This window comes from Panulirus ornatus, chromosome 15, assembly GCF_036320965.1.
Source record: "Panulirus ornatus isolate Po-2019 chromosome 15, ASM3632096v1, whole genome shotgun sequence".
NCBI lineage: Eukaryota > Metazoa > Arthropoda > Malacostraca > Decapoda > Palinuridae > Panulirus > Panulirus ornatus.
The window spans coordinates 2,077,161-2,104,776 of record NC_092238.1 but is presented as its reverse complement, the minus strand read 5'-3'; the positions used below and the strand labels follow the sequence as shown (position 1 = coordinate 2,104,776).

The following is a 27,616-nucleotide window of genomic DNA, read 5'->3' as shown; positions in this document are numbered from 1 at the left end:
CATTGTAGGTTTTACACAATTTTTCTCTGCATGCAGAAGATATATTACGCTGTTACATTTTCCTCTTTGAGAATATCCTGAGTATTACATATGTTTCAGAGCTTAGTATCTTACACCCAGATCTGAAAACAGAAAAGAGGAAACAAGGAGAATCAATGAAGTACTAAGGCAAATCAATGTGGCATTTCTAGACTGCAAACCACAATTTGAGTACAGTTTATCCTATTTGCTAAACTGTTACTATGGTAACAACGACGTCCAATGCCTGAGTTATGTAGTTATTCTTGAAGCAATGGGTCACTATCTTATAAGTTATAATTCTTTGTTTTTTCAGAGAGATGATTTTTCAGTAATGTGTGAAACATTTTCGGTATCTATTATATTATCCACAGAGGTGTACCCATTGTCTTAAACCATATATTTTCTGTGCTGTTCCCTGAAGTTGGAACGTTAACAAAGTTAAAACCAAAATGTTTGTCGTCAAAAGTTACTTGTCTATGGCAAGTTTTCGTGGATACAATTCATTTTATACTTACGTTGTCAATCCACTGGAAATTCGAAAAGCACACTACCTAGCGCTTTTCATCTAATTTCGCGGCCGTTGGTTTGAAAATCTTTGCTGTGTATCAGCTGGCATATAAAAACCCTTCAACAATATAGAAATAGACTTCTGAACATGTTAGTTACATTAATGAGAAGAAATACATTTCTGCTAGGATGTTTGCGCTAAGTGCTGCTCCAGCTGTCCCTATCGCTCATGAGGACCAACTCATGAAGTATCGTCAACAAATTCCACTTTGTATTGATAGACTTCCTTATGGGTGGATGGTTACCTGAGGCGAGCACGAGCTAACAGGCGGTGTATCTGCCCCTGGTGCAGACCATAGTGTCGTGCATGGTACGGTAAGCACTTCCGGGGCTCATTTTCCTGTATGATAACAGTGTTGGTGTTAGTTATCCTCTGGTATGTACGCGACAGGCCAGAGGTGGACATGTCTTGGCCTTGGGTCAAGACTCCTCCCCCACCTCCATCACCTTAGTCTTGCAAGGATGTGCCACCAGCTTTACACTAGATCATATGATAATAACCGTAGTAGACGACAAGCTTTTTATTAAGTTCTGAAGGTAGCTTTTTAATTAAGGCTGTTGTTTATTCTGTAATTGGGACGTGTAGATCTGCTGAGTTCATTGATCACCTTAACATTGATAACGTTGGTAACATTATGTTCCACGTGCAGTGATCACTTGAAAGGATAGGTGGTTTGTATTTTGTGTCTTGTTAAAGAATAAATGTATTACCTGAGATTACCAATCCCAAAAGACAAACATTCTTCAGTTAGAATTGGCCTCTGCCAGATGTAACAAATTCGTTGATGTGATTTTCAACATGAATGTTAGACTCACTATTCGACCTTGGGAAAAGAATAATGTTGAGTTTTGAGAAGTTTGAAAAGTCTCTATTGATATTACAGTGAATAACTGGAAACTTATGGAGAAAATGTTTGAAAAGAATCCATCATTGTCAAATTCATAAATAATTGGTATTTTGCAAACACAGAAATTTTCTCATGTACAGGAGTGCAAGATGATTGTATTAGGGTTGGTAAAGTATGTCTATGATAGTGGGGACCCAGTTGATTAATGAAATTTGTTTATGTAAGGAATTGATTACTGAGTGATTTATTTTGTGATCTCCGTTCCTATGCTGTGATGCCACACCATTTAGTTTATTAACCCATTCACTGCTTGTAGGACTTATAGGCTTTGTTACTTTCTTCTTTGCTCTCTGTGGCTGGGGTGCACACAGTTTTAATTCTTTCATTGGCTGCTTCCACATGCATTATTACTGGGGTCTACGGATTTAGTTTTTTTCATATGCTAGTCAGTCTATATGGAAATGTCAAGGAGGCCCGTCAGAGATATGCACCCTCATATTTTGTGATGAAGCCGTGACACTCTTACAAGATAATGGATATTAGTGATAAAAACCCTTATTAATCATACTTAAGACGAACATGTTTCCAAAATACCATAGATTTCATTAAGAATACCTGACAGCACTTTCTAAGTACCTTGTATTCTTGGTGGCAGAGCATTTAAGTCAAAGACAGAATAGCACGTGTAAATGTGTTTTCAAGTTAAGTTGTGTATTGTTTAGAAAACTTTGTTCTGATTAGTTGTATGACAAACTTATGGAGATATATTTCTAGGAATGCTGTTGTGAATAGGTTCAGATTAACCAGGGGCCACAACAACATGCAATATTCACCAGGTGTCATAACAGCTAGGTTCTGCTTGAATGTTTTTGTATTTCTGTGATTAGGGAGACCAATAGATTTTATATCAATAGAGTACTTGTAAATCTTCTTTCAAAATATTGGTATAGAATAGTGGTAATATGTCCATTTAGCTCTCACCATGATGCATTGGTAGTGTAGCATTTAGAGAATAGAAGTGTAGTGGCAGAACATTATTTGGAGTGTCATATTAATGAAGTGATTGTTGTTCAGTTAAGCATGTTCAAATTTATGCTTGATTTGTTTAGTTTGATTTTGGTAGGGTACAAAAGAATTCCACTAGTCCTTTCTGTTTTTTACTAATTGCTGCATTAAACACTTGGAATGATATCCACTTCTTAAACACCAAATTACAACTTTATCCTTGTTAGTGGTGGTGTTGGGAAGAAAGAATACTGCCCACATATTCCCTGTGCATTGTAGAAGGCAGCTAAAGGGAGTGGGAACAGGGCACTGGAAGTCCTCCCCTCCTGTTTTATTTTTCCTAAAGAAAGAACAGAGAAGGGGACCAAATGAGGATTTTTCTCCCTAAGGCTCAGCCATCTGTTCTTGACACTACCTTGCTAATGTGGGAAGTGACGAATGTGTATGAAAAATAAAGGAAAAAATACCAGTAGAATGGAGAGACCATGGAAATACACCTACAGTAGTGCACTGGTCTGCTATCTGAAATGATTGTGATGATAGCAGTATTTTGCTTTTCATGTTGAATTTTGAGAATGTTATTGAGCAATCATGGTAAGTGCATGCCATGGTGCCATTTTGGATAATTTAGCAGTTATAGCCAGGGCCCATGTCTTTCACTGCCACATCCACTTATCTATTGAAAACCCGAGGTGATATCATGCAGTCCTGCCTCACCCCAGTGTTTGTTTCAGAAGGATAGGTATTTACCAGAATTATAGAAAAGCATTTGAAATGGTGTGAGGAAAATGTCCATTATGATTACAAAGATTTTTTCTTCTCTAATTTGGTTTGAATGTTGTCATTCATTTCTTTGCGTGAAGTATTTTTCAAGTTGTTATTTAGGCTTATTTGGATTTATGAAAATTTATCAGAGTATATTTCTGGTATTTTGATACATGCTCAGTTTAGTCCCACCTTGCTTATTATGGTTGTTGTGATTTAGTAATAAGCCATAATAGAGGTATCTTGTGCATTGATTTTACAGCATTGCTAATTTATGATTCAGAATTACAGTATCTATTTAGTTATCTTTATTCTGTAGCTATTTTTAGTTACTGAATGGAGTGAACTTTGATGATTAAAAATTATTAGGTATATATGTCTTATTTTAGAATTATGGATTATGACTATTTATCAGAAATTTTGAAAGCTATGCATATATGTATGGTATTGTGTATGTTATTGTTGAAAATACCTTGTTTTATACACAGTATGCAAATGGACCACATAATCTTACCAGTGATGTGTGCTTTTAGCTCAAGTTTCTCAGAGAAAAAAATGTTTATGAAAAGCATGGGGTAACTGTCATTGGCCAAGATAAGCTGTGGTAAAAGACTGATTTACTGTGTGCCATATACTGTATATAAGACTGGTGTACTGTTTGCATGGTAAAGATTAACATTGCATATCCATTCTGCAGGTGTTGATTTATCACAGCAGCCATGAGTTCAACAGAGAAGGCTGAGAAGCCAAAACCAGAAAATTCGAAGGCTGAAAAGGAAAAGCCGAAACCTGAGAAGAAAAAGGCACCAACAAAAGTACAGTTAGAGAAATGGAGCTCTTCTATAAATGCTCTATTATCTGTAAGTAGTTATCTTTGCTGTATGTCTGCCACCAGATCCTTATTGTCAGCAGACAGTTTTCTTGCCTTCTCGACCCCCATATTCCCAGCAAAAGAATTTCCATCACTTTTGCCTTGGACAGCCCCTGGTGAACTTCAGTGCCACTTCTTATACTTTAGTGCCTTACACTTGAAAGGCAACAGGCAGGGGGCAATTCTAGTGCAGTATTTCCAGAGACCCTAATGTTCCTACTGACCACAACTGCTTAACGTGTCTCCCTATCGTTCCAACTTACTACTTCTACCTAATGCTCCCATCTAATGATTCTGTCCATTACTTGTACCTAATGCTCCTACATAATGTCCATACCTTTTATTTCTATCTGTTGCCCCTACCATTTTCCCAAAAGTTTAGGCTAGTGTTATGAAGACTGAGCTGTGGATAAAGTTTTGTCAAGTGTGTGACAAGAAATTGTATGCTTGTGGACAGAATGGCAGTAGTCCACATGTGGATGAGGCAGAAAGAAAAGACAGCTACCCAGGTCAGAGGAGTGCAACTTGAAAACCACTGAAATGGTTATATGCTATACACTTGTCACTAACCCTTCAGATACCCAGGTAGTGCCAAGAAACAGATGAAGAAGATCCATCCACTCATTATACACATATATACATACACGCACATACACATACATTATTATTTTTTGTATTATACTTAATCGATGTGTCCCGCATCAGTGAGGTAGCATCAGGAAACAGACGAAGAATGACCCATCCACTCATATACATAACATACCAACATATGCATACATAAACATACACAAACATATACATATATACGCATGTACTTGTTCATACTTAATTGCCTTCATCAATTCCTGCCACTACCCCACCACACAGGGAATAGCATCCCACCCTCATCCCCACCTTCTGCGAGGTAGCGCCAGGAAAAGACAAAAAAGGCCACATTCGTTCACACTCAGTCTCTAGCTGTCATGTGCATTGCACCAAAACCACAGCTCCCTATCCCCACATCCAGGCCCCACAGACCTTTCCAAGGTTTACCCCATATGCTTGACATGCCTTGGTTCAGTTCATTGACAGCACATCGACCCCTGTATACCACATCATTCTAATTCACTCTATTCCTTGCACACCTCTCACCCTCCTGTATGTTCAGGCCTCAATCACTCAAAATCTTTTTTGCTCCATCCTTCCACCTCCTTATTGTTCCCTCCACCTCTGACACATATATCCTCTTTGTCATCATTTCCACACTCATTCTTTCCATATGTCCTAACCATTTAAACACTTAAGTATAATGTTTATGATATTTGTAAGAAATGGAGTTGAGCGAAAGTTTTGGTATACATGTGGGTGTGAAGCAGGGGTGGGTGATATCACCCATGGAGTAATAAGAGAGGTGAAAGCAAAACTAGGGAAAGGGTGTGCAGAGATGGGGTGTGGTTGTGAGGTATGGTGGCTTGTGACAAGCCTGTTTGCGGATGATACTGTGCAGTTTACTGAGAGTGAAGAGAAGTTTCAGAAGTTTGTATGTTTTATGATGTGTGTAAGCATAGGTGATTTAGGGTAGATATGAGTAAAAGTAAGTTAATGGTGTTTGAAAGGAAACAAATTGAAAGTATAAATTTTGCAAAACCCTATAGAATGAAAGAAGGAAGTGTACCGTGTTATAGATATTGGGGAAGAAAGACTGGAAGAGATTTGAGAATTTAAGTATTTAGAAGCTATCTTGGGTAGGTTTGGTGATATAGAAGGAGAGACAAGAGAGAGCAGTACAGGGTAGAAGAGTCATTTGGTCCCTTAATAGAGTTAATAAGAGTAGAGGTGTAAGTATGGAAGTGAAGAAGGGTTAAAGGGAAAACATAGTCCTCCTATCCCCGATCTGTGCAGCCAAAACATGGGTATGCAATTAGTCACAGGTCAAGAATCCAGGCTGTGGAAATTATATGTTTGAGAGGAGCTTGTGGTATGAGTAGATAGAATGAAGAAGAAATGAGGGGTGTATGAGAGATTTGGTTTGGCAGGGAATGCATTGTTGATGTAGTGGGTGAAACATAATTCTTTTAGGTGTATAGGCATGGGGAAAGAAGTCAAGATGTGGAGTGTACAAGGAGAGAGTATGATAGCACAGTGAAAGGGGTTTGTGTGAAAGGAGGACCACCAGTGACATGAAGAAAAATTGGAAGAGTACTCAAGGGAGAGAAATGTTGGAAGAATGTTTAGAACGGTGCATGCAAGGGAGGCATGTAAGGACCGGGATAAGTGGAGACTATTTTTCCATGGCCACCCCCTTAATGGGATAGTTCCTAGAGGGACCAGGCATCAGAGTTATAGATGGGTAGGTAGATAGACATGAGAAAGATATTTGGTAGTAAGTTTTCATGGGTGAGAGTCTTTGATAGCAACGTAGGACAGGTTTGTAAAGATAGCTTGCAGTAGTATAGGTGAAGGTGTGAGAAGAATTAATTGTGAAAAAGGTGCACAGGTTTATTGAAATAAATTGGAATGGTTAGGCCTAGTGGTATTACATTTCAGATGAAGTCTGTGGAATTATTTTTAATTGTATGCAGTGGAGAGATCTTTTATGAGAGAGTGGATGTTAGTCTCACTGAGTAATCAGCATAGAGTTCATTGTGAAAGATTAGTATTATATTTAATAGTTTGAATATGTATGTTCACATTGGACCAAAGCTAAAGATGGGTTAGGTCAGGCTGTATGTACTTGAGGCCCCAAATGTAGATGGAAATGAAAATTAAGATGATACCTTTACCAATATTGAATGTTATATCATTACCTCTAATAAAATATTTTTCTTGTTTTTTAACATCTATATGAGCAAAGTATATTATCTTGTGCCAGGATCCTGATGGTGTTGAAGCGTTTCGAGCATTCCTGCTGGAAATGGAGTCAGAGGGGGAAGAAGGAGAATTCACAAAATACATTGACTTTTATTTGGAGTGTGAAAAGTACAAAGCTAGGTTTAAGGAACTTGAAGACACTGCAAAACAAATCTTTGAGGATTATCTTGCTGTGAGTACTGCATGTATTTCATGTGTCTGTAAGAACTGCTATGCTCTTAAATGCTCTGTGATGTATTTTAATGCTGGTGATGGTTCTCATTTCATGTTGTGGATAAGAATTTGGACCTAGACTAATGCTGTAGTGTGCTTTGCACAAATGCTTATGGGCTATCGACTTGGAACATGTAAATGCTTCAGTATGCTTTCAAGTTTTTATGAATGTTACCAAAGCTTCAGACATGAGATATTGAAAAGTATGCTATGGTCATAGTTTATGTAAAGCACTGTTAATGAATGATACAACTTTGTAGTAAGAAATTTTTTTTATTGATTATAATGTGCAATGTCTTTTCAGTAAGGTGATCAAGCCTTGCCATAGTTGTACATTGTAACAATGATCTTAAAAAGAATGAGGTGTTTAACACGTATTTGAGTAGATGATGCAGAGCATACAGCAGAGCATGAATACTTTAAGGGGAATTTGGAAGCATCTGTTAGCTACCTGGTTAATAGTGATTCAAGAAAAACTAAGTATAGAGCTAAGACTATAAAGTGTTATGATGTAAGGTAAAAGGAATTGGTTAGACTTCATCGTTTCCAAACAGATTTTTGTACATAGCAATAAAAGAAAGATAAATATGCTTAACAGTTTCAGGTTGCTAATTGCTTTACCTTCACTATAATTGCCAAGTTTCTTCAGTAGAATTAGCTTGGTGCAGAATCAGAGTTTTTATGGTTTTGGAAGAGCTGGATTTTGTTGGACCTGAATGGTAGCTAAGCTATCAGAATTTTTTTGTTGATGAAAGTGTTTTGTTAGTTGAAATAAAAAAGGTAGGTTGAATAGAAAGTTGCTTTGGTGATGTGTTTTGAAAGAGGATTTTAATAGTAAGTTTGAATAAAAGTGGTATTATCTTGTTTGGTAGTGATGATCAGCAAAGATGACTTTTGGGATTTAGAAAATAATGTATAGATAGAATTATATAAGTTGACGTATTTGTTACAAATTATTTGAAAGTGTGAAACAAGTTTATAGGTGTGAATGGGTGAAGAATGGTTAGCAGAGATGGCTAACTTCTGTGGTTGAGTCCAAATCAAGTAGATGTAGGTATGAGAAATGTGTGTTGACTGTAATGTTATATCTATGTATAATGGACTGGAAAAAAGAGATTAATAAAGATTTGTGGTGGCACAATGGAAAGTATAAGGGAAAGAAGTGGACAGATTTAATGAGTAAACTTTAAAAGGATGAGAATATTTCAGATAAGGATACCAGGAGCATTATTTTCAGGTCTTTGCTGTAAAGGTATTATGTTTGTAAGGTGGAAGGTCATATGGATACATATACTTGATAATTGAGCTTGATATGCAGAGTGAATGATTACACTGGTCAACAAAATTGAATTTTTTTTTTTCGTATCATGGATGCAGTGTAACTTTTCCAGCCCTATTTCTGATGCAGATTACGAATTTTTAGTCCATTTCAGTACAACATGTCTCATTTTCCTTCTACAAATGCATACTTTTTCAGTTCAACTGCAGCTACATGATACATGGGCAAAGGTAAAAATATAAGATTTGTACCAGTTCACTTTTTATTGCAGAAATTCAAAATTCCTAAGTGGAAGGTATACAGAGAAGATACCATCCAGAAGAACATGCTAAAAACATTGAGCTTTTAACCTTCTGTGGTGCTCTTCATAAGCTAAAAGTGCTGAGCTTTGACCTCTTATGGTGCTCTGACTCAGGTTCATCCCTGTATAACATCCAGCGGTAATCTGCAAGCATTCCTTCATTCCAGAAACCCTGGTATTTATGCTCCAATGCACTGATATCCTGATGGAAGCATTCTTGTTCATGAGACATTGCTCCAAGGTTCTCCAGAAAAACGTTTACATCCCATAGCAGAATGTGGAGATCTTATGTTTCCCAAGAAATTTTCACATGGCCACCTGAAAAAGTTTTAGGCCTTCAGCTCCAATTCACCAAGATGTGTGCTGAAATTGTGGTCTTTCAGGAGTTCCTTTATCTGTGGACCGATGAAGATGCCTTCTTTAAACTTGGCCTCGATGATCTTCGGAACTTTTTCCACCACATACTCGAATCCTTTCAAGTTTCTCTTGGCTAGTGTTTTCACAAATTGCCTCTTAAGGACAAGCTTTATGTGGAGTGGGGGAAGAAAAACATTTTGTGGATCAACTAGAGGCGTATCCTGGACATTCAAAGTTCCTGGCTCGTATGATCTTCATTGAGGCCAGTCCAGGCCTGGAAGTTGCTCAACTATCCCAGAGGCATAAAAGACAGGAGCATTTCGTGAATCCTAAATGCATTCCCATCATCCTGCTGATCACTTTCAAGTCCCCACATATTTTCCAGTTATAATTTTTGTATTTTATGGCATTAGGAGTGCTTGCATGTTCTCATAACATGCTTTCATGTGAACTGAATGCCCTACAGGAATGGAGGGTTTCTTGTTTCCATTGTAGAGCAGCACCACTTTCATATTTCTCTTAGATGGTTTGATGAACAAGCACCATTGAGAGAGATCATGCTCTTGGAATAAGCTGTGGAATAATGGGTCATTGTTGTTGCAGAAACAGAGCAGCCCATTCATAGAAAAATAAGAAGTAAGAGTCTGACATCTTTTCCTAAAATAAGTTATGCAAGTGTCCATCTTGAGCAGACATTTTTCTTTTTAACGAGATGCTAAAAGTTCAGCTTTATCTTTCAGCAGTGCCAAATCTCTCTTGAAAAGTAGACGTGATACAAGAAAACGGATTGCATTTTCAAAATCAGCGTCCAAAACTACATCAACTTCACCACAAACTATGAGTGATGATGAAAATTAGTTGTTGACCAGTGTTATTGATAAACCAGTTAGTATAGGTTAAAGTGACTATTTCATTCAGGTATGGGATGAATATGAATTAATTGCATGGGTGTAGGTATCCAATCTTTGTGTAAGTAGTTTCAGAGTTAAAAGATAGATAGTACAGGTACTAGTTTGTAAGCTTCTCAGTTTTAAGGTTTTGACCCTTATTGGTTGTCGGTGAATATTTGTGAACTTTGTGTCCTTGCATTGTTTTAATGATATATTTTAAGTTTCTTTACCGTTGATATTGTTTCTGTGTATATTTTAGAATGTATTCAAAATCATTAAAAAACTAAAGATGTAGATATTATTTATACTGTAGTATTTATGATAAGTATGTATGTATAATTGGCTTGGCAGTATGTGATAAGATATATATCACAAGCTGTATTGGTGTAGCATTACTTTCCATACAATAGAAGAGTCTTATAACCTCACTTCTATTTGTGAGGATACAATGGGCCTGGCTTATTCTCTCCTCATAGAAATCATGATTTCTACAATTAGATATTGTATTAAATAACGGGGATAGGGGAGAAAGAATACTTCCCATGTATTCCCTGCATGTCGTAGAAGGCGACTAAAAGGGGAGGGAGCGGGGGGCTGGAAATCTTCCCCTCTCGTTTTTTAATTTTCCAAAACAAGGAACAGAGAAGGGGGCCAGGTGAGGATATTCCCTCCAAGGCCCAGTCCTCTGTTCTTAACGCTACCTCGCTAACGCGGGAAATGGCGAATAGTTTGAAAGAAAGAAAGAAAGATTAAATAACGGCTAAATTAATTGAATTTTCAAAATGGAAAACATGCTAATGGAAAATGCTTTAGAATAGTAAGTACTCACTGAAGTATTTCCCTAAAGTTAGCAGCTTGAGGTGTGTTTATGTGAATATGAGGGGAGCAAGACGAACATGAAGAAACGTCACATTTCTCATCCATAATATGTTAGTGTGTTGCATTGAACAACTGCATTTCTTAGAAAACTGCAAATATAGAAATCAGTGAAAAGAAGATGAAAATTACTGTAAATGAATAATGAATATTCACATTATTTTTTCAAGATATCTTAGGGGTAATTAATACAAGTATTCAGGCTTGAAAATGGGTTAAGGTAAGAGGAACAAATAAGATCATGAAAGCCAGAATTTTGGGAAGGTAGAATTATACATCAGGGTTATTAAATGCATGTGACCCCATCATCACGGCTACTTCTCTCTATAGTTTTGAATATAGATCAGCTGCACAAGGATCGACTTTCATGATAACGTGTTTCTTCAAACAGTGATGCTGTAGAATTCTCCAGGTTTCATTAAGCAGACTAAGTTGTTTGTGTGGTATAGGATTTCCAAGATAGATGTTACTGTGATACCAAGTATGTTTATTGTGTTGACTGGTGGAATTACAGAGCCATTAAAGGATGTGGGAAAGTTTTGAAGAGGTCTGGAAAGGATAACTGAAAGAAGTTATGTTTAGAGGAGAGGCATTGAAATTAATTTTGTTGTGACTTCCCATCATCTAATTCTGTCCAAATCTGAATATAGTGAAACATTTGTGATGAGATGGGATATTAACCAAGTAAGAGAAGATGGATGGGATTTGAAAGAAGTAAAGAATGAAGTGTTCAGTCATCATTGTATAAGTGCAATTGATGATCTGTTGAAGACAGATAGGAAAGAAGAAATATGTAGGAAGCAGGACAAAACCCTGAGGGTCACCAATGTTAGTGGGGAAAGAGGCAGAGAGTGATTTCATCAGTTATGGAGAGTGACTGGCCATTAAGGAGGGTAGACTTGAGAAAACAGAGAGTGGGAGAAAAGCCAAAAAGAAGGAACCTGGAGATGATACACCATTGCCACACCCTGTCTTAAAAATTATGGTGTATCTTTGAGATGAAGAGACATTAGTATGGGTTTCTCTTCGTAAAGGCAATGCTGCTGACCAGAGAGAAGAATGGAAGGATTAAGGACTTAAAGGTGATGGGATTTTAGAAGAAGAGATTTGAAGAATTTGTTAATTGCAGAAGTCAGGACAACTAGATGGTAATTGGTATGGTTAGAACAGTCACCTTTTCTCAGAATAAGCTGTGCTAGTGCATGTTCCCATGATGAGGGAAAGGTTTGTTTTAACCTTTTCCCTGCAGCAGTTCTAATATCCTCAGCACACTCTGTGGGATGCTCTCGAATATTCTATGAAGTATATGTTCATAAGGTTTTTATTTTGACTGACCAAAACTTGATACTAGATGAAATGACATACATCCCAATCTGATGAACTTTGTTTATTTTTGCTACGTACTCTTTACTGTATGCTTCTTTGCTGCCAGGCATATGAGGTACTTTAGCAGTACTTTCAGGCATACATAGTGAGTTTTTTTTCCCACAAACAAATAGATAACTGAGGGTCTCCATCACTAGTACCTGTTATCTTTTAAGAGTGTCATATCTCTTCAAATACTGTATGGTAAAAAGTTGAGGCTGTAGCATTTATATATAATGTATGAGATGCATTTACAAGCATTAATGTTTTTTATTTTGTCTAGAGACAGAGGTGGCCAATTCAAGAGTTATTGATGTATATTCCCTGGCTGTAGTTAAAGGAAAAATTGCTGGGCTGAATAAAGACTCAGCTGTCTTGAAAAGGAAGTGGAAAAGACAAGCAAGCACAGGTACAAGTTCGGAACATGAAGAGGGATACCTTTAGGTCTATACATCTTGCTTGTGTCCAGAGAGAAGTGCTTTTTAGACTTACAGAGATAATAGGAAGAGCATATGATTAGTAAGAGTTTTGATAGATGATGGAATGTTTAGAGTCAACCAAATTAGAGTTCAAGAAGGAAAAACAGCCATATTGAGTTGCGTTTTTGTTAAGAGAGTTGGCTAATCTATTGTTGGGATAAATGAAGGAAAGGTAGCACGAAAGCTTTTAGAGGAAATTCCTTTAGACAGAAATTTTGCTTCACAGATAACTTAGTTGCTGTGATTTTGGGCAGAAATGAAAGCAAAGTATGAGTCAAAGAAAGAAGACTTCTTTCAAGTCCAATTTACCACATCCTTTACTTGAGTTGCCTCAAAACATGGATAGTTGCACCATGGATTGATAGAAGAGGGGGATACATGCCTCCACTCCTGTGCCAAAATCCTCTTTTATATTCCTAGCAGAGATTGAAGCAGTGTTTGAGGAGAAGCTGTAATCTTAAATTGAAAAGTGAAAAAAAGCCTTGTTGAAGTGCAAGTATTAAAGATTAAAGGAGGTGGGAGGTGTGGTTACTAATTAGATGAACCAGTCATGGGTGTGATGGTTTTGCTGTTGCTTGAAGGATTTGAGGGGTAAAGTAAATGGAAATATCAAGGTGTTGGTAGAGGTAATCCATAAAAGTTAAAATAATTACTCTTGGATGATTAAGATGTTAGAGGTACTGAATGGTCTTTTATAGTGAGAGGAAGAAATATGTAAGGGCAAATGGAAAAGTGAGACTAGTGACATATCTAATGACTCATGCTTTTGTGGATTGAAGTACAAGTTAAGTTCTTTGCAATTAGTCTTGATGAGGGAGTAAGACAAGGAAAGAGGGGAATGAAAAGTTGATTTGTTGCATATGGATAAATTTTTTGTGAATAAAATGACACAAGTATTTTTAAACGCTAAGGAATTTGGAAGTGTTTGTGAAATAAGGTCATCTTTGATGCTAGATATAACCTAAATGCATATAACCTTAATAGTTTCAATTTTGTGTACAGTATTTTTTCCTGTCAGGTGTTTGTGTGAGTCCTTATTTGATGCTGAAAGTGATAAAAAAAAAACAAATTGGGTTTAAAAAAAAATATGGTTAAGTTTAATAAAGATTAACTGTGTTAAGCATTTCAAAGAATTTTTAAAGCTTTTATCGAAGATTAAGGAGGTGCTTAGATATCAGAGAGAGTTTTGCAATGTAGGCATGTTGTTTTAAAGAAAGTTGCTGTTTGTATTTGTGGCAAAAGGCTCTTGAAATGCATGTTTCTGCTTGCTGTGATATATGAGAACAAAACTTGATTTTCCTGTAGGAAAATAGTGAAGGACTTGTAGTGGAGTTGGATACATTATAGAGATAATGAGTGTTGAAAGTTGTCATTGAAATAGAATGTTGGATATGTAAAATTGTAAGGACAAGGTGGATGCTGACAAGGATGAGTGTGAAGTGTGTATGTAAGAGTTAGAAGAGTAGGAAGAAGTGGTCAATGAGAAGGGTGTCAGCATGGATGAGTATGTATTGTGTAGAATTGTGTAAAGATAATTATGTAAGACAGTTGGGTAGAGAGATGAATAGAAGTTTGATGGATTTCACTTGAGAAAATTTTTTGGTATTCATCACAAATAACAAATAGGTATTTTTAGGCAAGTATGCTTGTGCATAACTGAGATATAGGTAGCACCTGAGTTTACTCTTAGCAATGCTTAGATAGATAGTTCTCAGCATATTGTTTTTATACAGTAATACAGTATCTGTAATTTGATTACTGCCTTATTTAAAAACTATCTACACCCCTTACCTGCTTATTAACAAAAGCAAGGAGAAATGGTTGCATGTTCTCATTTCAAGACGAAAAGCTGTTTCTGCTGGATGTTAAACTGTCAAGCATAATGGTTCATTCACCAGATATTTCTTCAAGTTGCAGTATGGCCTTCTCACCATAAAACATAACTGGTGAATTTTCTAATTAGCTCTCTGTGTTCATCAGTGCTGTGGGGTATGTACTTGTATTCATTTTTATAGTATTAGGTAGTAGCCTTATTTGGCAATGATCACCTGAGAGAGAACAAGAGATGCCATTTTTCCTTTTGATTACTCTTTTGGTTATATTCATCCTTATGTTTCACTTTATGGTTTCCAACAAAATTTGACCCCAAGTTATTCTTTCTTTGAGATTGTCATTTACTTATCTCCCTCATATTTTCTTGTGTTCAACTTTTCCTTATAGACCTCATAATATGTGTATCCAGGAACTAATAAAAAAAGAAGTGGCTGCCTTCATTCACAATTACTGTAGTTGTCATGTGTAATGCACCAAAACCAGAGCTCCCTATGCATAACCAGGCCCCACAATCCTTTTTATGGTTTATCCCAATCACTTTATATGCTCTGTATACAATATCAATCCAGTTCACTGTATCCTGTGTATGCCTCACAGTCCATGGTATATTCTGGCCTCAATCACTTATAACATCTTATACTCCATCCATGTAATTACCATGTCTTTCACTTCACTTATGTAATAACTATCATTTAATATCATGGTAATTACATGTACATTGTATCTCTACAGTTTTACCTATTTGTAGGAATTAGTGTCAGATGTGTTTTTCAGTTTTTAGTAGTTTCAGTTTTGTATACAGTATTTTTTCCTGTCAGAAACATTTATTTTAGTAATTGTTTTACTTTGTTTATTTTTTACAGGATGCTGCTCACCCGCCAATTCTTTTGCAGGTTGGAGCAGACAAGGAAGTTGGAACTGGTGGTAAGAGTGTAGAAATAGGGGACAAGTTAGAGGAAAAGGGACTGGAAGGTGTGACACTCTTTGATGAACCTCAGAAAAAAGTCAAGCAAAAGCTTGCTGATGGCTTGTATATAAATTTCTGCTTAGATATTAAGAAAAGGCTAAAGTTATAATGTAGTGAGGAGTGTGCAGTCAGTGCTTTTGTTGGATATAATTGTTTTTAACCTATTATTTTTATTTGAGAAACAAATTTTGTTTTATAAGAGAACTCAACATCATCATATGATTTGTTTAGTAGATATATGGCAGAAGCTGAGCATTCACCATACATCTTTATCATATGATATGATTGTGGCTTGAGCCGAGGTTTTATTCATAATTTTTTGATATATAGATTTATGAATACATAGTTTTAAGAAAAGAGTACATTGCAAAGTTATACTATTGAAAGTTTTCATATGAAGACAACTGGGTTAGGACTCACGTATCAGTTTTAAAGCCAAGGTTTAATTCTAGGCACATGGCAGATTTCTTCCATCAAATTGTGCGTGTTGAACAGGGCATCAGTAAGAGACATGCCTATGCAGGTGTTACTTCATTTATTTAAATTTAGAAAGATAAATTTACTTTCATATCTAATCCAGCAGTGGTTTCAATACCCAGGTAACAAGCAGTCGTTACTTTCATATATAAAGCTTACACTGATATGCATTTGTAGGATTTAAACGTATCAGCTGTATATGATAGATTTGCAGTACAAGGAAAAATTGGAGGATAGGGCACATGTAATATTAAATATGGTCATAAGTGGCATTATAGGGCATTTAATATTCCATCACACTGTCTAGTGATGATTTAGGAAGTTTCCTCTTACAAATTATTTTGATAATTTTACTTTGCAGTAATGCATTTATGAGGAAGGGACTAGAAATATTACCACTGCAGTGATGTGCATTTTGTAGAGTGAATTAGTTTACAGATTTATATGTAGACATTGTGTTGTTTTTCATAAAAGTTAGCCATAAAAAGCTCAAAGATGTAGTAGAGTAGAGGTCAGATTACCAGACCTCTACTTTCATACCTATGTATGAGGAACATCATGAGTATTTTATGTTTGTACAAGCAAGAAAAAACACTTAAGGAGTTCTTATAGTTTTGCATGGACTGCTTACATTTCTCAACAAAAAATGGAAATCAGAGACTACAAAACAGGAAAAGTATTTAATGGGAAACATGATTTAAAGCAACATTTGAAGACCTCTTGCTGTTTTTAAAGTTGGTCAGAAGAGTCATGCAAAAAGAATCATCATATTTTGTTAGCTGTAATGAAAGAAGATAAAAGCTTATGATCAGGTGGGATACATTGCAGTTTAGCATGAGGTTGGCCATTACTCATCAGTTGATTCCTCACATTTGATGTTACCTTGTCACCTATCACTATAATTGATCTTGAATAGATTAGACCCCTGAGTATATCATAAATTATCATATTATAAATAGAAATCCAGTTTATATATTTATGGGCTGAAGGTTAATACAGTACAATGGTGTTTGTACATGACAGACTAAGCATTACACTAGATGTGATGCCAAGGTAATCTCGTAACACTTCTCATGATCTTTAACTGTTAGTAGGTTATGATTATCACTGCTCATGTTTATGTTTGTGGTTATAGTTATCATTGCTCATGTTTATAACCACACCTGAAAAAAACTTTACTAGTTTGGACAGTGTACTGTAATTTCCCATTGCAAAATAAGGCAAAACACACAATATACTAAGATTTTATGTTACATGTTAAGAGGTGCTCTAAAAATTTAGATGATTCCACTACTTGTGGAACTGTAATACTTACTGCTAGTTTCTCTAGAATTATTGTGTAGATACATTTGTTTCGAAGGCATGCCGTAGTATCAGCTTAATAACACAGAAATATGGAGTAAACCTCCATAAGTTGGTAAGGTTGGGACTTTAGCAATGCTGGATTATAGAATTTTCCAGTTAATTTTCCCCACTGCTGTACAGTTCATCCAGCTTGTTCAAGATTTAGATATATTGTAGTTTATCTCACCCCTTTGGCAAGACTCTGGTATTAATAACCATCTGCCGCAGGAAGGGGTGATATGTTTATGGCATCTCAGATGTTGGAGGATGTTCTTAAGCATTGTCAGTAAATGAATCAGAACATACTTACTAAGGGGAGTTTTGATATATGATAGACCCATGACATTATATTTCATTAATTCCTGAGAGCACCCCAGTTGTTATTAAAGTGAGAGTGGGTAAATTTTAGGTAAAGCTTTTGCATGTATTTCTTTGTACTGGGTCATGTGACATACCATTAAAGTGTTGTTTTGAATGGGTTGATTGTAGATTTCTGGTTTAGGGCTGCTAATTATCATAGCTGTGTATGCAGCAGAAAATTTAAAGTGATCAACTTAAGGGTATATTATAAATAGTTGTGACATGGATGTGATATTAATTGCCTTTTATAAGATGCTTTATGAGGGTGTATTTTGTAATGGGTTTTGGTAAGGCTGTATTTTCACTTAATATAGTACTTCTTGTGTGTAATGAATAAAACTTAGTGGCTTATACTTTTAGCTAAACAGCCAGTTCCTTGTACTGGAAGCTTTCGTGATAACACATAGATTTATCTCCTTCAGACACTTGTTTAATGTTTGCACAAAATGCATTTATTTCAGATATTTATGAATACATGTACTTAACCTGTAATGGACAAAAGAATTTACCATACTCCTGAAATTATGTAAACTATAATATTCACTTTAACTGAATACTCAAGTGGTTGTATAAGGTTTATTACAATTTTGATGACAAGAATATCCCTTGACTAGTTATCTACCTACTACATGGCAAGTCAAAAAAAAAAGAAAAAAAAATCATTTTTGATTTGAAGGTCCTTATGATGTCAACAGCAGGGTAGTACTTGCAAAAGATTGAAGGACAAAGAGGAGTTGCATTTGTGATTATTAGGTTAGAATGGATGATTGTAATGAGTTAAAAAAAGTAGGAAAGTCAATATCATCTGAGATAATAAACGTACTTAAATCAGCTATCATTTGCTTTGGCGTGGGGCACTTAGTATTTGTTTTTAATTAGATATTACACAGTATGACATTTATTAAGCTAACAAAACTATTCAGCACGTAAGCTTTAGCCATATTTATTTGTACCTCGTATACATAAGTCTGGCTGAATGTTTTTATGTGGCAAAATTATCTAATGGTAGGATGGTTATTGTACAAGATTATTACAGTTTTGGAATGCATCGAGATATTGAATTCAAAAGGGTGTACTTTTAGAGGTTTTATTGCCTTTCTATCCTTACTGCAAATTATTTTAACATTTGAGTGTTATCCCTGTCTTTGAGTTGATATTTTAATGACTTCTAAACAGGTTTGCTGTGGTAATGCAGTGAGATTAATTACATGAAACAAATGCATATTTATTATGATGAGTGTGTAAAGAATACTAGCCTTTACAGAGGCATTTGAATGTACTGCCTATTTCCTTTTGTCTTTTGCTGTGGTGCTATTTAGCTTCTTACTTATTGTCAGTACACTTTTTCATGAAGCTTTAACCTGAGGTAGAGCAACATTTAAAAGCTGTTGATGTATTTGAAATTAATTTTGCCACATTGCATATTTTACTGTAAATATTGTGTTTTTCTCCAAAATACATTTTAAGAGTTTTGTTTGTTGATTTTAGTACCAAAAATTTTTTGTCATTTTATGATTTATACTTTTTCTTTTATTTAAATTATTTTGAAAGCATGTCAACATACCTTGGTTTTCAAATTTAGGACTACAATCTGTAAAACAGTTTATAAAAGCTCATTTCACTAGGTTTCTCAAATTTTGAAAATGTTTAAAGGTGTGAGTTACTGACAGGATAACTTAGTAAAGAATTGTTTTTTACTCCTTATGTTTTGAACATTTCGTTCTAATTTAATTCAATTTTTCATGTCATTTAACCCTACATGTTGTTTAAGGAATATGCAAACTTTTTGGCTATGCTTCAGACCCCCTTTTTTGGGACATGGTTATGCTCAGAATATTTACAAAAAAAAGATTTACTTAGTAGCATTATGGTGCACTATACATTTTTTGCTCTTATTTTTGCTCCAAAATAAGTGAAAAAATTGTACACTTCAGGAAATGTACATAAGGGGGTGAACAAAAATGTTTTAAGAAAATGTAATCAGTGGTGAGAAACACTTTAATCTGACAGGTACACCATTTGACAATATTTATTTTTAAGGTAACTAAACTGGCACTGCAACACATATATACTTACACCTTGATTGGGTGGAAGAGGCAGTTAGGTATAAATTTTTATTGATATGTAAACCCAGGACCCCTTCAAGGCATCCTGCAGCTTCATGGCTGCACTACAGTCAGTAGCAGGGAAAGAATGGATTCCTGTGGAGTGAGAAGTTAAAGAGGTTTTACTATGATGATTCATCCTTGCAGTGTAACCTCTTGCAAACAGTCTAGTAATGTCAGGTGTGCTGAAATGGATAGAACATATGGAGAGAATGAGTGGGGAAAGATTGTCAAAGAGGATTTATGTGTCATATGTGGAGGAGACAAGGAGAAGAGGAAGACCAAATTGGAAATGGATGGATGGGGAGAAACAGTGATTGAGTGCTAGGGGCCTGAACATGCAGGACGGTGTGCAAGGGATGAAATGAATTGGAGCAATAAGGTATACAGAGGATGACATGATGTTACTGAACTGAACCCAGGCAGGTAAAGTAGCTGGGGTAAGATCTGTGGTTGACCTGGTTGTGGATAGGAGGCTGTGGTTTCAATGCATTATACATGAAAGTTAGGGAATGGATGTGAGCAAATGAAACCATTTCATTTTCAGCTCCTGGTGCTACCTTGCTAATGCAGGAAAGTGATCAACTATGAAAGAATGAAATTATATTTTTATTTCTCATAAATATACCAACTCTTAGCATTACCCATGTTAGTGAGGGAGTGTCAGGAACAGATGAAGGAATGGACCTCATTTGCTCACATCTGCTGTCATGAACAGTGGAAGGTGTTACTGTACCCAGTCTGCTTGAGGTTACACCATTAGTGAAAAGTCATCTTTGTTGAAGCTGTATCATTGAAAGTAGTCCCATCAAAGAACCCCTCACTCCAAAGGAGTTTACATTTCCCTGCTACTGGAAGCATAACAGTCTTGGGCTGGAGGAGCCTTTAGAAAGAGGTCTTGGGTAACTCTAGGACCCTTTCATAATAATTGGTCCTGGGGTAAATGTAAATAAATTAATAAACATCGGAAAAATGTTTTTAGTGCCATTATATGAATGGCAAAGGGTACAAGAGTAAGTACTCAAATTTCAGAGTGGGAGGAATAATGTTGTTTCTGGTGTGGCAGATGTGTATCAGGTATTTGCTATTAAAAATTTTTGTGAGAAATACTTAAACAGAATTTATATGTGACATTAATGGATCTAGAGAAAGCATATGTAAGAGTTGATAGAAAAGCTTTGTAGAAGGTGTTATGAATTGATGGTATAGGAGGAAAGCTATTAGAGGTATTATACTCTTTTCAGTTGGATAACAGATTGACTCTGCAGGCTGTTTTAGTTCATTCATTTTTGCCAAACTTATTAATCAGGGTGCTAAACGATGCTTAATTCCTTTTTGTATACAAAGTTCCATTACTATACTGGGGAGGTAATTTCACAGTCTGTTTATGAAACAAAGATTATCAAGTCCAGTTCTTATTACACAACAGCCTTATTGGTGCTTTATTAGACACCATCTTAATATGTCCTCTTTACAAGATAGTCTCTGTTGTCCTAAATGCTTCTTTGAACTAGAATATGGGTCCTAAATAATTTTCTTAGTAGATGGTTATCTGTTCTGATCACTGGTACCTGCAAATGGATTAAAAAAAAACCATGCTGTTAAAAAAAAGGTACATTTTGATTGGTGAAGGAATCTTAGGAATGCCATTCTCTCATATATGTGAACAAACAAATGAGTCCATGTTCTTTGTTGGTTTCTAGCACATATTGTGCTATACTTATTTAGCTTATGAATTAGAGGTTATCACCTGTAATCTGTTATTTTCTTGAGGTAGTGTAATACCCAGGAAAAGGTGGGAAAATAAGTTTTGTAATAGCAAAGTAAACTGAAGGCTCCATTTTTTCAATGAATCAGTTGTTTATGAAGGCAGTTGGTATGTAAAGAATATCCAAATGGTAAACATTTTAAGACCAGTTATACTTGAAATTTCACGACCAAGTAGATATCAGAAACCAGCAAGTGACTTATCAATATTTTTTTTTTTCATTTTGCTTTGTCGCTGTCTCCCGCGCCTGCGAGGTAGCGCAAGGAAACAGACGAAAGAAATGGCCCAACCCACCCCCACACACATGCACACACACACACATGCAAACATACACATCCCAACGTACACACATATATACACACACATATACACATATGCACACAGTTCACACTGTCTGCCCCTACTCACCCCCATCGCCACCCCGCCACACACGGAATTACATCCCCCTCCCCCCTCATGTGCGTGAGGCAGCGCCAGGAAAAGACAACAAAGGCCCCATTCGTTCACACTCAGTCTCCAGCTGTCATGCAATAATGCGTGAAACCACAGCTCCCTTTCCACATCCAGGCCCCACAGAACTTTCCACGGTTTACCCCAGACGCTTCACATGCCCTGATTCAATCCATTGACAGCACGTCAACCCCGGTATACCACATCGATCCAATTCACTCTATTCCTTGCCTGCCTTTCACCCTCCTGCATGTTCAGGCCCCGATCACTCAAAATCTTTTTCACCATCTTTCCACCTCCAATTTGGTCTCCCACTTCTCCTTGTTCCCTCCACCCCCGACACATATATCCTCTTGGTCAATCTTTCCTCTTTCATTCTCTCCATGTGCCCAAACCATTTCAAAACACCCTCTTCTGCTCTCTCAACCACACTCTTTTTATTTCCACACATCTCTCTTACCCTTACATTACTTACTCGATCAAACCACCTCACACCACATATTGTCCTCAAACATCTCATTTCCAGCATATCCACCCTCCTGCGCTCAACCCTATCCATAGCCCACGCCTTGCAACCATACAACATTGTTGGAACCACTATTCCTTCAAACATACCCATTTTTGCTTTCCGAGATAATGTTCTCGACTTCCACACATTCTTCAAGGCTCCCAGGATTTTCGCCCCCTCCCCCACCCTATGATTTACTTCCGCTTCCATGGTTCCATCCGCTGCCAGATCCACTCCCAGATATCTGAAACACTTTACTTCCTCCAGTTTTTCTCCGTTCAAACTTACCTCTCAATTGACTTGACCCTCAACCCTACTGTACCTAATAACCTTGCTCTTATTCACATTTACTCTTAACTTTCTTCTTTCACACACTTTACCAAACTCAGTCACCAGCTTCTGCAGTTTCTCACATGAATCAGCCACCAGCGCTGTATCATCAGCGAACAACAACTGACTCACTTCCCAAGCTTTCTCATCCCCAACAGACTGCATACTTGCCCCTCTTTCCAAAACTCTTGCATTCACCTCCCTAACAACCCCATCCATAAACAAATTAAACAACCATGGAGACATCACACACCCCTGCCGCAAACCTACATTCACTGAGAACCAATCACTTTCCTCTCTTCCTACATGTACACATGCCTTACATCCTCGATAAAAACTTTTCAATTTCACTGCTAACAACTTGCCTCTCACACCATATATTCTTAATACCTTCCACAGGGCATCTCTATCAACTCTATCATATGCCTTCTCCAGATCCATAAATGCTACATACAAATCCATTTGCTTTTCTAAGTATTTCTCACATTCTTCAAAGTAAACATCTGATCCACACATCCTCTACCACTTCTGAAACCACACTGCTCTTCCCCAATCTGATGCTCTGTACATGCCTTCACCCTCTCAATCAATACCCTCCCATATAATTTACCAGGAATACTCAACAAACTTATACCTCTGTAATTTGAGCATTCACTCTTATCCCCTTTGCCTTTGTACAATGGCACTATGCAAGCATTCCGCCAATCCTCAGGCACCTCACCATGAATCATACATACATTAAGTAACCTTACCAACCAGTCAACAATACAGTCACCCCCTTTTTTAATAAATTCCACTGCATTACCATCCAAACCTGCTGCCTTGCCGGCTTTCATCTTCCGCAAAGCTTTTACTACCTCTTCTCTGTTTACCAAATCATTTTCCCTAACCCTCTCACTTTGCACACCACCTTGACCAAAACACCCTATATCTGCCACTCTATCATCAAACACATTCAACAAACCTTCAAAATACTCACTCCTCCTTCTCACATCACTACTACTTGTTATCACCTCCCCATTAGCCCCCTTCACTGAAGTTCCCATTTCCTCCCTTGTCTTATGCACTTTATTTACCTCCTTCCAGACTGTTTATTATAATGGTTAAATGAATCATCAAATTATAAAGCATATAAGATATGGATATAATGAAGGAGGTTACATCTTTCATATTTGTCTGCCGTGTCCTACATTAGTGAGGTAGCACCAGGAACAGATGAATAAAGGTTGCATTCACTCGCATCCAATTTCTAGCTTTTATGTGCATTGCACCGAAACCACAGTTCCCCTTTTTGTCAATCCATTACATGACCTCATAGACCTTTCCATGGACTTACGTATATATCTACCAAAAAAAAAAAAAAAAAAAAATTGCTGTGATTTACTTTTTCACTTCTGTCCTATGCAAACTATTTATCTCATGAACTGCAAAAATTAGACTGATTAGTATTTCATAATAATGGATGAAGTCCAGCACAGATCTTTGAAACAATGGAGTACTTTTATCATGAATATCGCTCATAACAGTATTATTATATTTCTGGCCAAAATAATTAGGTCAGGAACAGGATGGTAGGAATCAAAGGGGCGTATGTGTATCATGGGAAGTATTTTTCAACTATATTGTTTCACTGAATAATCATTAGAAAGATTCAGTTTTTTACCCTAGAACTACTACTACTACTCTTGCTAAACCCAGTAATATCAAGAAAAGGTCTCATGGATACAGGTTCTCAAAATATCCTCCTCCTAGTTCTTCACCATTAAACAAAACTGATAAACGGTATGCTTATACCTATCTCTGTTATGTGACACATGTTTAAGTCAAGGTATATAACAATGTGAGGAGTAAGCCTGCAGACATGATCTGACTCTTTGTCCACTAAGCTGTATATCATATTTCCAGGATTCCCTGTGCATAACCTCATTACATTACTTAGTACACCATAGGTGCAAGAAACTCAAGAACAGTATTTGCAAGTCAGTGAAAGAATTATTAGAATTTGCATAAATACCATGCCTGTAAATTGATTCTTGACCTCACTGAAAGAAATTTAGATGTATACATAGAATAAAAAAATTATGTCATGCCCATAATCCAGCTGGAAAGAAGAAAAGTAGTAGAATTTTAATTGCATCAATTTTTTTTAATGAATGCCACAATACAAAAAGTTAGATTTATAATGAGTTATTTCGTGAGGTTAGAATATTAATTTTTTCTTCATTTATTTCTTATAGGGTACTATTTATCAGCTACAGTATTCTTTTGCAGGTTGGAGCAGATAAGGAAGTTGGAACTGGTGGTAAGAGTGTAGAAATAGAGAACAAGTTAGAAATGGGACTGGAAGATGTAACAGTATTTGATGAACCTCAGAAAAAGGTCAAACAGAAGCTTGCTGATACACAGTATTTACATTTTTGTCTAGACATGAAAAATAAGTTCATTTGACAACGATCTCTGCTCTCACATATAGCTTTCACTAATATGTAATTACGTTTTATCACATGGAGATTTATACAATTTATTTTTAGACAACTTGTAAGGCAGTTGAGATGTTAATGGCCTTGGTACCCACTGTTTATATTTTGAATTTGGAGTCATCTTCTATAAGTTTTATTATTAACTAGGTATAAGACTGATTATTCTTTGTTACTCGTGGATTGTAAATCAGGGAAGAGATACTTTCCGTCCTCTTAATGTGTCTGTTATATTAACTACAGTCATAATGCAGCCTACCTAGTGGCTTGGCTCTCGCCTCGTCCTCGAGTATATTTTAACCCCTCTTTGCATGTCTTCCCTACTTCTACTCTCGCTTTTTCTTCATTTTTCCCCACGTGCTTATTTCATAGTACACACAAGTGGTGAATACTTTATATGAAAATTAAACCAGTTTATGAAACTAGAAAGTTAGTGTGCTGTTAAGTCTTGGTCTTGTTTGTGTCTGATAGGAAGGATTTTTAGGGAATTCTCCATGTACTGCCCCACTTACAGAATGAGAAGATACCATTAATCAGTTAGTAATTGTATTTACATGCAGTAATTAATGCACTGAGTTATGTTACAGAATATTGACTTTTATGTGTTTACTATTATTTCCATGAATTTCATGTAACTGCTTTCATATCTTTTTTTTGTACAGTACCTAATTCTTGCAGGAAAAGCCTTTACCAAATGTTTTTTTTTCATAGAATTAAGGTACTTTGGTAACAAATATAACTTCTTGCACAATCTCCTCAAAGATATTTTAACAGTATAGCATTCACTTTCCAGAAACATTTGGAATAACATAGTTTATGTTCCTTAGTTCTAAATATTTTATAATTCTGAATTTCAAGGACAAGTGAAATATAGTAGTTAAACAGGCTGATTTAATTGGAGTATTGACCATGAAGAACAGATGAAAACCTGCCAAATCACAACAGGAAAAAATACCCTCAGGTTGTATTGTGTAGGTCACTTGTCTAAGTTTAAAGTGGGTTTACCATTACAAAATAATATTGTCTAACCTCAGTACTTAATTCCATTAAGTTGGAGCTAATGTGAGAGTGGGTAAGAATAGATTCATTCATAAGGAAATTTCTACTTGAAGAGTTCCTCTGTAAATGTCAAAATCATGTTAAACGTTTTGAGAATTGGAGGTGAGGAAAGTAAGGACTGTGATTAATTTTCACTCCTCTTTTAGACCATTAAAGAATTGTAATGTATTAGTAGGTTTATTGTACAAGAAATTTATTGTTTAAAAATGGTGGTTTTTACCGCATTTGTTCTCATAATTTATTACGTAAGGATATTTATATTTATGGAATTTTGTACTGTTCTATACTTAGCAGTATCATTCACTGAATTAATTATGAAATTAAGAAAATTACTGGTTGAAAGGAATGCTTATACAAAGGTAATAATGTCTCCAGGTTTGCTAATTGCTGACATCAATCATTCTGGGAAGCATTAAATGGCCCCTGATTATTTTTCTGTTGTTTGTCTTTTGAGTGAAAATATTGTATTTTGCATTGATCAAGAAAGATGCCATCATATGATAGGAGACTGTAAAGTATACCGATTTTCATTAAATCATATTTGCAAGCCATACTGCTTGTTTCTTTCAATATTTAGAGTAATTTAAGTTTGATATTTTATATAGTTTTGAAAACTTGCAGTTGGCTGAATAGTAGCTACCAGATCCTACCAACAGTACAACATTTTCTGAAGCTTTCATCTGCAGTCATACAAGATTTATGTTTTCGTCTAGCTTCATTTGATCCACCGACTTTAACAATGCTATATTAGCTTTTTACAAACTTTGCAAACCATTAACATGATAAATATTCTTAGAAAGAAAATACACATTCTTTGAGGGTCATATTATGGTTAAAAACATCAGTGAATAGCTTAAATTGCTGATCAGCATTAATAAATAATCACTGATAATTACACATGTGAATTCTTTTCTTTCAAACATCAGGAGTGTAAGTATCAGTGTTTCTTGGCTCATGTGTAGCAAAGGTACCTTTGTAGTGTGTATCACACAAAAGAATAAGGTTTTGTAACCAGAATTTCTTATATCTCCCAGTATAAGTGCAGATTATGATAATAGTATCAATATGACTTTATCCAGCATGTTTTGGCCTGATTTCAAAGATTCTTTAAAGTCAGGCAACCACAGTAGTTTCCTGTGCCATCTTACTAGCACTGTTCACTATGCTTCACTTGCTACCTGCAACTACAGTGGTTCAAACTCATCGTGTGTCATGACTTTACCTTTGCTTATTTTCCACATCCACCAGTTT

The 27,616-nt window shown here is 36.1% G+C and overlaps 2 protein-coding genes across 15 annotated transcripts in view; one reads left to right on the top strand and one right to left on the bottom strand.

Moving 5' to 3' along the window:
- The first annotated feature begins 718 nt into the window (after positions 1–718).
- On the top strand, positions 719–26,918 carry LOC139753671 (regulator of G-protein signaling 10-like). 13 transcript variants are annotated; one of them, XR_011713746.1, is made up of 6 exons: positions 742–903; positions 3,904–4,066; positions 6,929–7,099; positions 12,492–12,617; positions 15,414–15,444; positions 25,101–26,918. XR_011713746.1 is itself a non-coding variant. In XM_071670338.1 (5 exons), exons 2-5 carry the CDS (start codon positions 3,926–3,928, stop codon positions 25,112–25,114), a joined length of 387 nt encoding a protein of 128 aa, XP_071526439.1. In that variant the 5' UTR covers positions 727–898; positions 3,904–3,925; the 3' UTR covers positions 25,115–26,918. The 13 variants fall into 13 exon arrangements, 10 of the variants coding, with proteins under 10 accessions (XP_071526432.1, XP_071526439.1, XP_071526431.1 ...); XR_011713745.1 differs by having other exon boundaries at positions 15,384–15,444; XM_071670338.1 differs by lacking the exon at positions 12,492–12,617 and having other exon boundaries at positions 727–898; positions 15,384–15,444.
- LOC139753670 (uncharacterized) overlaps positions 21,211–27,616 on the bottom strand; it is a 19,015-nt gene continuing 12,609 nt past the window's right edge. The window contains exon 13 of one of the 2 annotated variants that reach the window (XM_071670327.1): positions 21,211–21,344. The gene's annotated coding sequence lies outside the window, so the exon portion shown is untranslated. The remainder of the gene's footprint in view (positions 21,345–27,616) is intronic. The other variant, XM_071670326.1, reaches the window with a different exon arrangement.